Raw genomic sequence first — 14,197 nt, forward strand, 5'->3', positions numbered from 1 at the left:
TGCACTATATATTAGTTAGTGTCGTCACGTTAGGTGGCCATGGAACCATTTTCTTGATTAATCGCAGCTTAAACACTGAACTGCGATCAAAACTTTCTGTCTCTTAGTTTATACGTTATGGAAATAGAGGTTCAAACTTCCTGGTTCCACCTGACAGTCCCACCACGACCACAGGTTGCAGGTAGGAGCCTCACAAATATATAGTGTATTCTGATCCTGATATTAAACAAGTTGCAAAAGGTGCCGACGTGCGTTTCGTTGCTGAGACACCACAATCTGTCCCAGATAGTCCCGTCTTCACGATGCCATGCTGCTAACCCAGGATCAAAATGAGTTACTGCTACACCTTTCTCTACTCAGTGACCTCCGTCTGCCCCAGCTTCGGGTTAGAAAAAGCCAGTTCACACAAACATCTACTTCTCATTTTGGGGTTAGCAGAACTTATTTTTATCCAGCCAGCGTTTATATTGCCACCTAAACATAATTTGGAAACCGATTCGGTTGCACACGAGTGTAATTTTCCAGGAGACAGGGTTGGAGAGTCGACAAAGCCGCTTGTTTTTGAGCTTTTCTTTTCAGGATTGAAACTCTCTGTGTTCTGTGTTCTGCATGTACTGTACCAGCCCTTCAGCGTTGTTCGACCTTCTCCTCCCTGCTTTCCAGTCGCGATCATTTCAAGCTTTCAAACGTGCGTCAGTTTGTCAAACATACAGAGCGACGGGACGCATCCCTCCATTTTTAAATGTCAGTCCCTCTCATCCTTCATTGCGTTGCCTTGATTTAAAGGTCACTCTGTTTATCAGGGACGACATGCACCTGAGATTCTATATAAATATATATTTATATATTTAAATATATATGCGTGTGTGTGTGTGTGTGTGTGCATCTCTGGTTGAGTGAGCACTGATGCAAGGCATTGAACTTTTAGATAGTGCTGAGTGAGGTCTTTGCGTCAGACTAGAGCAAGCCTTGGCTCACTTTTAAATAAATAAAAGCCTCTGGTTCTGAAATATTCATCAAAAAAAAAAAAAAAGAAAAATCACACAGGAGTTTCTAAACTGTGCCCCACACTGCTTTGCATCGAGGGAGATGAGCCAGCTTCAGCACATTCCCTTCAGCCCCCGCTGCTCTTTGTGACGACACATTCGTTTTTTGTTTTGTTTTTTCTCCATGCGTTAGAAAACTCCATTTAGGTGGATGGAGGTGGAGGTGGACACTTTCTGAGATCCTTCCTCCATCTTTAGCTTTAGTTAATGAACTCTATTCCGGGATATATTCTAAAAGTAAAACCAAAACGGTTTGCAAAATCCCATCAGCCCCTTGTTGTTGTGATCATGTATCAGCGCGCTCGGAGGCTAATGGGCACGGAGTTAAAGCTTCTGCACCGAGGAAGAGATTATCACGAGCTCGAGCTCAGGCTCAGATCACAGGAAGATGTTCGGCAGGGGAAAGAGCGAGCAAACAAAAATAAAGTAGTCAAATATTTAGTCGGCGTACATGGAGCAAGGTCAATCTAATTTACTGTAAGACTAGAAGTAGGCATCAGTGTTTGGAAAACTGACAAGATTAAAGGTTGAAGGATGAATGGTTACGTCTGAGGGCCGCTGATGCAGCTGCGTCACACTGATAAACATCAGTTCATCTGAGAATCTTTTATTTTAGTCTAATAATAAATGAAGTGCATAATTAAACTGATTCCACTTCTTGCCGAACATAATCAACAATTAATTTGCATGTAAAAACCGATAAATTGCAAACTCTGTCTGCCCTCAAGTCGCAGTTTATTTTGTTATTTCATAAAACAGCTTTCTGAGTTTACTTCATGCATTTGCATTGAAGCAGCCTGGTTTAGCAGAGACCGTAGACCTTCAACGAAATTATCAAATGAAAGCCGAGAGGTGTCCGATTTCCAGATTCTGCTCTTCTAGCTTCACGATGCATCACAATAAAGCTTGCTGGTGGGACACGGGGGGTTGTATCGCGTGAATGCATCTTCTCCCGAGGCCCCTGAGGAACTGAGATGACTGATCATGTAATGCACAAGAGTTAGACTATAAAGAATAAGTGTCTTGACTCCGGGTCAGGTTAAAGTACTCTTCTGGCTATAATTTCTGAGGATTTTGGCACATTTCCTGGACATCTAGGGATGTATCTTTCCGAGGCAAAAAAAAAGAGAGGTACTTAATCTTCTCTAAGACTTTTCAACCTCCAGAGCTAGAATTCACCATGAAATGTTGATGTCTGCTCTCGTATTATTATTTTCTTACATGAGCTGACTTGAAGAAATGTTTAATGTCTGTGAGAGTGAAGTTCCCTCATGAGCGTCACGTGAACCGGTACAAAGCGAGCCTCGCTGCCACCATCCTACATATTTTCCCCTTTGATCACGCATGCCAAAAGACACACAAATCCTCTCAGATACACTTAAGTGCGCCAAGTTGGAGACACAATGCAGACAAAAGTTTGTGACGGTGGTCATCTTGACAGAGGAGGAACGTGTTAGTCAAAAGCAAATCAATCCAGATCAATAAGAGGGGAAGAAAGCCTTCTAATGCTGTCTTACCCAAGATCATCCTGTATCCCTCCACTTTCCCACGTTCTCGTCCTGCTTGCCTCCTCGCCTCCTTGATCAGCTACTGGGGGGTGGTGACTCAAATGTTAAGCGCCCCCGCCTCTCTGGCTCTCAAAACCCAGTGTGAAGAAAAAAAAAAGTGGCATCCAACATCACAACCTTCACTTTGGGTCCCTACACCGTTGTCCCCTCGCCACCTCGTTCTCCCCCCTCGTCCACGTAAGGGGTGCTCCTTCTCCCTCCTCAGATCTCGGGCTCGGCCAGCTGTTGCCAGAGGAGAAACGCAAACGGAGGCAGCACTCACTGCAACACAACATGCACTCAATCTGCTGCAATGAAGCCTGTAATTTATTCACTGTTATATATGCACTCCAGCAGGAGGAACACCACAGAGAAGGAGACTTGCCTCACAGGAGGAACCTCTGCACTACAGCATGCCTCTCCCCCTCTCTCTTCCTCTCTCTCTCTCTCTCTCTCTCTCTCTCTCTCTCCCTCTCTCTCTCTCTCTCTCTCTCATATTTTTGGGGTTGGGTATAACCTAAAGGCACCTTGCATTCCCGTTCCGTGATTGGCCGAAGGCTGGGCCAATGACAGCGGTCGGAGCCGAGCGTTTTCTCGGGGTGTTTGAATCAGGAGGCAGAGTGATAATGCCGCTGTCGATTCTGCTCTCCCTTTCCCTCTGTCACCCCTTTCCCAGCTGTTTACTATTTTTTCCTCTCCTTGTCTCACTCCACACTCGGCCTCGTTCTTCTCATCGACAACATTTGATATGTGTTTGCACTCCTGTCTGCCCTGACACCATCCTGCTCTATGTGAGGCTGGGTATTTTTTTTTTCCCCAGATCTATTTCCTTTCTACCTGTCTGTGGGGTATTTACGCAACGATTAGTGGCGTATTTATATATATATATACAAAAAAAAACTGTGCAGGGAGAACACAAAGAGAAGCAGACACAGAGGTGCAACTGCGACTGACAGCTCGGGAGACTCGATGAAGCGTCGAGGGTAGGGAGGAGGGGGGATTGAGGTTAATGCAGACTGACTCGGGGATGAAAGTGGAAGGTGAGGAAATGTGGAAGGTACGGCGGAGCGGCAGGATGAAGGGAGGACGCTGTTTGACGAGCGAGAGGCAGAGTGCTGCTGAATGAGCTCAAATGCTGAGCAACATTTTCCAAGAATAACGTATTCAAAGCTGCGCTGATGGACGCGAGGCCTCATCGGACACTTTCCCACAAGATCGGGCCGTCACACGACCTCTGGCTTCAGGCAATATCAAGTGATGCAAAGTCTAAATATTTTAACAGGCATCCTAACAAAAAAAATATAAAGTAAATCTAATAATGTGCTGCTTGTCTGTGTGTGTGTTTAAGGTGGTGAGAACCCAGGATGGAGGTTTTTGTGTGTGTCTTTGAGTGATAAGGTTTCCTCATTAGTGGAGTCGGCCTGAATAATGCAGGCAGGTGTATTGTTGTGGCCGATGGGCCAGGTGCTAATGTGGCTGTCTGAGGGTGGAGGGTCAGACACAGCATGACTTTAATGGATGTCACCATGGGAAAATGAAACCCGACCGCCGGGCTCATGTGTCAACCCCATGCATGTGTGTGTGTGTGTGTGTGTGTGTCCTTGGGGCTTTAAGGCTTTAAGTTCTTCACTTGTTAAAACACTTTGCTGGTTCTCAGAGAAGAAAGAAAAAACGCTGTAAAGGTTTAAAGATGTTGCTGCAGGATTGATAAATTATACGGCACGCCTTAAAAGAATGAGCTCTAATAAGCTTTTCTCATTCAAATGTATGTCAAAGACAAATGTCGTGCCTTCGCGTCGGAGCCGGAGAGGTGTCTGAGTTCTGATTAGAGGCTTTTATTGTGAGGTCCTGCAGTTTTTCAACTATTCAACGAGCTGCCGGCGTAGATTCGTCCTAGGTGCAGCCAGGATGTGTGTACAATAGGTTTTAATTGAGTCTAATTTTAATTCAGCTAGTAAATTTACTAAATCTGTTCCCACATTTCAGCTATCGGAGTGTACGGAGTGACAACAGAGTTTGGCACCCTCATTCATGCCCCCCCCCCCCCTGTCGACAGATCTCCTTCACTTAAGGGCATTTTGGCCGGTCACTGGTGCCCGCATTCCACTAAAGGGACGTCCTGTTTTTGGAGCATGCCATCATTCCTTGCCGGGACACTTGATGGAACCGAGCCATTGTTAATACACGTGGACTTTCCCTGCAGTTGACGAGTCTGAATGTCTGGCGTGAAACACGCTCTGATCGCTTTACTTTTCGTTCAGGTCAGAGTTTTAACGTGTCCAATGCTTTCATTTATGAGATTTTGAAGGCTTTGCAGCTCAGTGTGGGTGTCTCTGGACATCTCTGACTCTGTCTAAGCTCTCTTTCTCTCTCTAGCCTCTCAGCTAATTCAGAAAGGGCAACGAAGTGGAATCTGAGGGAATCTGAAAAGGGCCTAAGCTTTAGAAAATTAGCGACAGAATTGGAACTGCACTCTAAATCTGATTCTACAGAATCAACCCCAAAAGCACAAAACAGGTGATAAGCAGCGACCTGCTCTGTTTTCTGTAGTAAAAGCAATTATGTAAATGAAATGGACTGAAGTCACGACCTTATAACTGACTATATTATTGATAAAGTGCTTCTTGTAGAATCAGAATCTATCATTACCTTACGTAGTAAAAGGTTTTATTGGGATTTACGTCAGTATTGTATTCATAGTATTTATTTATTTATTTAATTTAGCCTTTATTTAACCAGGTTTGTCTCGCTGTAATCAAAGATCTCTTGTATAGGTGAGACATGGCCAAGATCTGCAGCGACATAGCGTCAACAAGAATTAAAACAGAAGTGCTCACGTAAAACATTTGCACACAGACAAACAGGATTTCGCCATCTTTTTAAACTCGTTCAGGAATACTGAGTTTTAAAGTTCAGAGATCAGACCGTAGGTTGTTCCACGCAGCAGAATCTAAAAGTTCTCACCTTAGGAACCTCAGCTTTCAGTATCTCCTTTGAACGGAGACTTTGGTTTTCACATTGCAAATATTTTATCTACACTATAAAATAAAAAAAAGTATGCATTGTCTCAAGAATACTAAGTAAAGTAAACGTAATATTAGAGCTAAGTTGTTTAGTTACACTTGCCACTTGAATATAAAGCACAACTAACATGATTTATTTGAGTTAAATCATTTTATTTAGTGTCCACTACTAGACACAAATTGAACCCTTCTTAATTCAACTGTTCCAATTTAATTATCACTCGCTCAGTAGCTCAGATTCAATTGATTACATCAAATAAATGCTTGAATCTACACAATCCTATAAAACAGGTTCGGAGTGAACAATAAACCAGTGGGATATTGTAGTTAAATATGTAGAAAGCTCCAATATCAAGGCAGTGGAGATAAAACAGTGGTTCAACCACCTTGGACCACGATGGAGATCATCTTCAGTAAGAACAGACAGCGATCCAGATGTATTTTAATGAAGCAAAGTAAAAAGGTGGCAAATAGAAGTGGACTGATCTGCTCACGGTCAAACGCTCTTTATCCAAAAACGTACTGAACTTAAAAACAATGAGCTGGTCCAATTTTTCGATCCCAAATTCCAGCGAGAAGTTCCTGTGTCCGAGTGAGTTAGTGTGATTATGTGCGTTCGACCTCTACCATCCAGTCATTCTCTGCCCCAGGAGGCCGCGAGTGTGTCGACAGACTTGTTAAACTCTAATTTTAGCCTTGATCGTTAGCGGTGCGTCCTGAGAAGTCCTGCCAGCGTCTAATGAAGTCTTCATTTGAAGTTGTAACGCTAATGAACTGGTCCAAAGCACGTGTTAAGCCGACCTCTCCGGTTGAAGTGCCAAAGACGAAGAGCTGAATGCGTGTCCTGCAGCATTTAACTACCTTGCAGGAGTTGATATAAAACAAACGGTGTCAAATGCTTCTTGCTTACAATCCGTCTGTGTTGTGTGCTCAGGAGGCTGAAGCAACATTTGACAGACATTAGCTGAAGCTGCTTGTAAATGCTTTCAATGTAAAGCCACAAACAGAGTGCGCTCTGAGTGGGAGCAGCTGTTTACTTCACCTCTGAGGTTAAAATAGGTGTTGCTAGAATGAAGGCCGAGAATGACCGGCATACTCTCTACATAAATACACACTCACGAAGACATAACGGCCGCTCCACCAGCACATGCTGTGTACGTTGCACGCTATATGTTTACACACACAAAAAATGCTTTACATCAACTGAACAATACAGGTTTTTTGGGGGGGAAAGTTGAGCTTGGGGAAGTTTCACATGTAAATAAATGACCAGAAAATGAACAAAAACGAGCTTCTAAACACGTCGGGAAGGAACACCCAGGATGATTAGCCTCCAGCCCGACAAGAGCTAACGTCTATCCAAATAAATACAAACAGACGAATCAAAAGGCAGAGATGAAATCAAGCCCTCTGACTCGAGAGGCTGTCGTCACATGACTGGAGAGGCATATGATCTCAGCTGTAAACAGAGGGGGCGCGAGTGGATGTTTATTTTCCCTAAGTAAAAAGGCTTCCACGTGGGTTAATTTAAAGGGGATATGCTGTCCGATCGGTCCAGTTTCAAATTGGTGATAACTGTGTAATTTGTTGACTTTAATTTGCCCCAGATGTTTGACATACAGTTCATGCGTATAATCTGATAGTAGGTTCGGTGTGGTCCCTTCATACACACTTGGTTTCTGTATTGTTTAGGACGTTTCTGTCAGCTTGCATCTCTTCCTCAGGCGAAATCTATACATTTCCAGCACCTGAAGACTTGGAAATGTGCACAGACAGTTTCCTGCAGAAGCCTGCAGCAATTCTGAACGTCAGGAAATATGCATGTTCCTCTCTCTACCTCCTCCCTTTCTCATGTTGTCTTCTTCTATCATCTCCTCCCTGCATCACAACCGGTGATGTATGTTAAATGTTGGGGAGGGGGTGGGTCAGACCGGGTCAGTTGTGTCTGACGCCAAGTGCTGATGTTTTTCAGGGGACCGGCTGAACTTTCATCAAAGAGAGACCCCTTCAAAGCCTTGTGCAACTCTGTCAACTCGCTCTTTATTTCTGCCCAGATTATTGAGATAATGAGGGGATCCCGGGCCTATCCAGCGCCTCGGTTCTTTTTAAAGTGATCAAAGAAAGAGGGCTCAAGAGGTGCGGGTGGGTTTTGCGCCGCTCTGCAGTCAGTTTTGATCTTACCTGAGCCCCACATCGGTTGCCTCTGTCCTTCACGACGCTCAAGCTGATCCTGATCCTTAGTCAAGTCCTGAGGGTCGGCGTGTCAGCCGGCATAAAGTGACACGGAGACGGCGTCCACGTCGGTGGGAGCAGGGAGCGTGTGTTATCGCGGGGAGCTCAGAAGCATGAGAGCAGAAGCGGTCAGCTGGAGAGTGTGGAGGGAAGCACACGGTGCAGACGGCCGCGTGCCCACGGTGTAGCCGCATCAGACAGCAGGCGTGTTGATGTGCAGCTTCTCCTTCATCGTTCTTTCTCTCTCTTTATGCTCCTCTTTTCAGATTAATCCGCTCCTCTCTGTCTCTGTCTGTGTTCCCTCTGTGTGTTCCCTTCATGCCTTCTCCTCTCTCCTGGGAGTGAAGGAAACAAGTGCGTGAGATTCCAGAGGCTAATTCTGCTTCTTAGGACAGGGCAACCTAATATGTGAGGACAACTGTGGAGAGAGAGAGACAGAGAGAGTGTAAGGAAAAGGAGGGGCATGGCAGAGGAGGGGAGACCCAGCGACGGATGGCAGATCAGAGGAAATAAGTGCTGGAGAGTGTGTGGTGTTGTGGCGTAAGGAGGAGGAGGAGGAGGAGGAAGAGGAGGGTGGCAAGTCATTGAAACTTGAAAGAAAATGTTGACATGGTGAAGCAAAGGGAAATATGATTGGTGGATGAAACAGATGGCTTACAGGCAATTATGCTTTTTTTGTGTGTTTGTTTGATCTAGAAATGGGTTCACACACAAGTGGTTCTCCCCGACAATTACAAATCTCTTTTATGTTAAAGGGTTAGTGGTTCTAATAAATTATAAGAGACAGACAACCATTCACACTCACGCCTACGGCCAATTTTGAATCACCAATGAACCTAACCAGCATGTCTTTGGACGGTGGGAGGAAGCTGGAGAACCTGGAGAGAACCCACGCAGACACAGGGAGAACATGCAAACTCCACACAGAAAGGCTCCAGATGGATTAGAACCCAGAACCTTCTTGCTGTGAGGCATCAGTGCTAACAAACTCAAATGTCTTCAGCAATTAGTCAATTATATTTTGTCATTTGTACGCTTTAGTCTGTCTCTGGGGTTTTTGATTCAGCAAGTCTATCAAAAAGTCGATATTTACATGTAGTGAACACCGATCAGCCACAATATTAAAACCACTGACAGGAGTAGTAAATAGCATTGACCATCTTGTGACAATTCAATGTTCTGCTGGGAAACTTTTGGACCTGGCATTCATTGGTGTGGATGTTACTTAGACATGTAGCACCCACCTAGACCAGACCAGGCACCCCCACCCCATAGCAATGACACTCCTTGATGGCAGCAGCCATCCCCAGCAGGATGCAGCCTGACACAGACACACACAAAAACACTTTAGGAACAACTAAAAAAAACAATACATGAAGAACTGCACAAGGTGTTGACCTGGCCTCCAAATTCACTAGATCCTAAACTGATCAAGTATCTGTGGGATGATCCACAGAGGCCCCTCCCTTCAAAGGCCCCCCACTAACTCAGAAGGCCCATGTCCATTCTCTGATGAGTCTGTATATACACACTCACTGGCTGGTTTAACAGTCCTGCACTAAATGAAGTCATGAAGCTTCTGGTATTCAGCATTTGATCTCAAATAACTGAGAGAGCTGTGGATTCATCTGTGTTTTCATTTTGGAAGCATGTGATTTGTTGTATTGGGGTGTTTCTATTATTTTGACAACCCTATTTTAGTCAGTGGGCCGGCCTAAATAACAGAAACACTTCAGTGTAATTCAGTCCAGTTTAACAGCACCACAAACAACATCCTCCAAGATGATCATACAGTTGAATGCCCTCTTTTTCTGACACAGTTTCAACATAAACTGAATGTTATAAGAGCCATGGAAGGGATTTAGTGCCAAACTAACTAACTCCCCACCTACACATTTTTGCTCTGTTGGGAACTGATTAAGCTCTGGCTAAGATCTGCCGGAAGATCTTTGTTTACCACAAACATGCCTCTGATTTGCTGTAAGTCCAACTGTATGTAGAGCTTTCATTCTTCTCCTCTGCGTCGGTTGAAACAGCCTCATAATGATATCCCAGAGGCCTGGAATCATATTCTGATGAGAACTGAGTGTGCTAAGACTGTTATATTAGAAAGCATTACATTTCTGTAGTGTACCTAATGTTTTGGCAAGTGAGTGGATGGAACACCCTTTAAAACCAATTGACAATTAAATTTATTCATTTATGATTGTAAATATTTATGATAGTGCACATGATTCATTTGTCATAATTAGATGGAGGCTCCTGTTCCTGGATTTTATTCAAAACATTTGCTTCATCGTGACGTATACGAAATGACACGCTAGCTATAACTTCCCTGAAAAGTTCGCAAACACGTGCTAGTTTACACATCTGGAGATGAGCGTACAATATATTATTTAGGGAGGGAAGCATTTGACTCCTTAGCTGCTAAACTGTCATCTTGACTCACAAGCTGGTCACAAATTGTGTTCAGCTGTCAGCTGCTGGTAATGGTTGTGATCTCAGGCTGAAAGATCATGCACAGTTATTGGCGGTTTATACTTCTGCGTTAAGTTGATGCAGAGGCTACGGTGAGCATCGTAGCTGACGTGCACCTCCCCAGAAATATGACTACATGCCACGTCGACCCCAACCACAACAGCTGTGATTGGTCTGCTTGGTGGTAGCGTGTTTCCGCTTTAGTATTCCCAGCTGCTTCTCCATCTCTGCAGCTTTCCAATTGATTGTTTTGGATCAATAAAGATGGAACACATCGAGGAAAGGTTAGCTGAGGAGGTTCGGGGATACAAACATTTGTACGACTCGTCTTTGGCGCAATTTTGGTGAAATTTCGGCGAAAGTTTCAGTCGCCATTGTTGAAAGTGAAGCAGGAAGTGGAAACAAAAATGAACCCGACTGACAAAAAAAAAAGACACAGTGCCGTCTAGCCTTTGGGTGGCGTTGTTACAGAGTGAGCCAGACTAAAGAGCGCACAAGTATAAATGTCTTGCACTGGTGTAAGCTGTGTCCCGCAGAGGTATAAACTCTAAAAGAGGCTAAAACGCTCAGTAAAAGTGCAGTGCTGGTTGATAATTCTCTGTTGGGTTGTCAAAGCAAGCATCTCCTGACGCTTTTATTTCAGGAATTTGATCCATTTTTAATATAAGAAAATAATTATTGGTGCAGCTTTAAAGGGAGTTTTCCCTTTCACTCATGAAGTCCTTTAAATTTAGCATTTTCCTTTTTATTCCATCTAATCAAATGGGGCAGCCAGATATTTCTGCAGATGATCAAACTGAATTTTTTTTGCATCAGCGTTAATGAAAACCTTAATAATCTCAAGATTTAATTCGGGCCTCCTTGCTCACATCACACGGTGCAAAGCGTCAAACATCAGGTGGCCTTCTTTAAAATACTAATCCACTGCAAATCCCAAACACTCCCAACCTCTCTGTCACCCATTACGTATTTCAGCTTGTCATCCAGTGAAACATCCACAGTGGAGTGCTGGGATAGCTGAGATGGTGAAATTAAATGTGCGCGGCCCCATGATACTGCTGGGGGGGGGGTTTCCTGCGTGCTAGCACGTCGACTCCTCCTTGCTGCCAGTTGAGGTGCCGGTTCAGCTCGGATGTCCCGAATGTGCTTGCAGGCCTCATTTTAAAGAGGTAGTGGAGTATTAGGTGGAGGAGAAGGAGGCGAGGGCTGAGGTGAGACTGACGCATGGCGCAATGTCGAGTAAATGTCACTCATATCTTATATGCTAAACGGCTCCAGCTCCGTTCTGCTTCGTGCGTTACAAGCAGAATAAGAGGAATAAATGTGTGCTTTAGTGCAGTCTATCAAATATGATATGAGCAGTTTAACAGCGTTCAGTGTCTGAAGTGGGCTCTTGTAAATGGCACCGGCTGTTTAAACACACCGAGTGTTTTTAAAGGCGAGCAGTAAAAGAGCGGTAATGGCTCCGTCCTGTCAGGCTTGGCGGGGTCCCACTGTGACACTCTGAGAGGACGTGCCCGTGTAAACTCATATCTGGGCTTAATTCAAGGCGGACACCTTCACTTTTATTTCACACACACAAACAGACACGCGGCAACAGCTCCTGGCATCAGGCCGTGTAAAGGGTTAGGTTAAGGGACGGCGAGGAAGGACAGCAAACTGGAGCAGTAAGCACATTTCATCAGGGGGTACAGTTACAGTACACACACACACACACACACACACACACACACACACACACACAAAGTCACGCTTCTGTCACTTCAGAGGACATCACACTGGCTTGCATTGATTTCCTGGATGACTTATTCAAACCGTAACCATAACCAAGTCTCCATAAAATAATTTAACGATAGATTACATCATGAGGGATTTCTTTCAGTCGTCAACGTTAAGGAGAGATCCTCAAAATGTGACCGTGTAAACAGATTTATGTCCTCACAACATGAGTTATACTCTCTCTCTGTCTCTCCATCCGCCATAAAATTTTTACAAGATTGCTCACCATTACATCCTGCATCCACCTCTCTCTCTCTGATCTATACATGGCTCATCAGTGTTTATGTGCATCTTCATTCCCCTCGGCATGCAGAGCAGTTTGGACACTAACAACTCATTCAGCCGGTAAACTGAACTACTGCCACCCACAAAGAGGCAGTCACATTTTCTTTTCTGTTTGTTTGCTTAGGTTGGAATTTGGCCTCTGATGGTTAATTTAATCCAGATTTTCTCTTTCGTTACATCATCATACACTGCCTGGCCAAAAAAAAAGTCGCCACCTGGATTTAACTAATCAAATAGGTACCAGCCTCCTATTGGATAATTACTGCATGGGTGATTATCTTTCAGCTGGAAACAAGTTATTTAACCCCAACTGATGCAATGAGTAGCTTCTCATTTCTTCAACAATCATGTCTAAAGACACATCCTGTGGTCGTGGAAAAGATGTTAGTCTGTTTGAGAAGGGTCAAATCATTGGCATGCATCAAGCAGAGAAAACATCTAAGGAGATTGTAGAAACTACTAAAACTGGGTTAAGAACTGTCCAACGTATTAATAAAAACTGGAAGGATAGTGGAAAACCATCAGGGTAAGAAGAGAGGCAGATGAAGTGATGCACCCATCATGTCTAGTGTCTACTGTACAAGCCTGTGGGGGCAGTGCTATGATCTGGGGTTGCTGCAGTTGCTCAGGTCTAGGTTCAGCAACATTATGTTGCCCAAAGAATGAGGTCAGCTGACTACCTGAATATACTGAATGACCAGGTTATTCCATCAATGGATCATATTCCAAGATGACAATGTCAGGATTCATGGGGCTCAGATTGGTAAAGAGTAGTTCAGGGAGCATGAGACATCATTTTCACACATGGATTGGCCACCACAGAGTCCAGACCTTAACCCCATTGAGAATCTTTGGGATGTGCTGGAGAAGGCTTTGTGCAGTGGTCAGACTCTCCCATCATCAATACAAGATCTTGGTGAAAAATGAATGCAACACTGGATGAAAATAAATCTGGTGACATTGGAGAAGGTTACTGAAACAATGCCACAGAGAATGTGTGCTGTAACCAAAGCTAAAGGCGGTCCAATGAAATATTAGAGTGTGTGATCTTTTTTTTTGGCCGGGCAGTGTATATGATAGGGAGAAAGGGTAAGGCCGTGCTTAGTGTAGGAAACCACCCCGGGTTAACTCCTGGATGTAAAAGACTGGAGGTGAATGGGGTAGAGGAGCAGAACACTCAGGTAAAGGCTGCACCCAAACAACAACAAACACAAGAGAAAAGTTTCCTGTAGACAGCGTCAAGGAGAAAAAAGATCTTCCAGAGAGGGTTAGGGAGTTTATGGCAGTGTTAGATGACCAGAACATTTCTGGAGTAGAGAACACAAAGTACAAGCTACCCTCTCCACACTACATTAACTTTGACTTTTCTGTTGGACTGAATCCAGTCACATCTGGGAGAATACGAGGAAGACAAGAAAAGACTTTAGAAACCTACAGGGGAGGAAGTTTAGTACGTTTAACATCAGATCAGGACTCAATATTAAAAGATAAGGATCGGATCAGGGGACAAATAAACTGTAATTTTCAGAAAATGTCAGCAAACAAGTCAGAACCCATGAACTTTGACCTTACAGAGCGGAACGGTGTTCATGTGGATTCTTCCTGGATGATCAAGATGTGAATTGGTAGGCTGGAAACTCCCACAGTCAGCAGAGACAGATACAGGGAGAGAGAGCTGTGAATGAGTGAGGATCAAGATAGTCTTTCTGACTGAACTTAGGCTGCTGCAGGTTCATTATATATATTTGTCTTCAGAGAGGGAGGTCGTATAAAAACAGCTGCTGGACACTTTCTTCAGAAGATCATT

At 44.2% G+C, this 14,197-nt stretch overlaps 1 protein-coding gene across 1 annotated transcript in view; it reads right to left on the bottom strand.

Moving 5' to 3' along the window:
* LOC311486415 (zinc finger protein 385A-like) overlaps positions 1-2,921 on the bottom strand; it is a 28,944-nt gene extending 26,023 nt beyond the window's left edge. The window contains exon 1 of the mRNA XM_084542259.1: positions 2,564-2,921. Coding sequence (XP_084398385.1) covers positions 2,564-2,573 — 10 coding nt within the window. The 5' untranslated portion in view covers positions 2,574-2,921. The remainder of the gene's footprint in view (positions 1-2,563) is intronic.
* Between the last annotated feature and the right edge of the window lie 11,276 nt (positions 2,922-14,197).

Source organism: Chelon labrosus, assembly GCF_963514085.1.
Source record: "Chelon labrosus genome assembly, chromosome: 4".
NCBI lineage: Eukaryota > Metazoa > Chordata > Actinopteri > Mugiliformes > Mugilidae > Chelon > Chelon labrosus.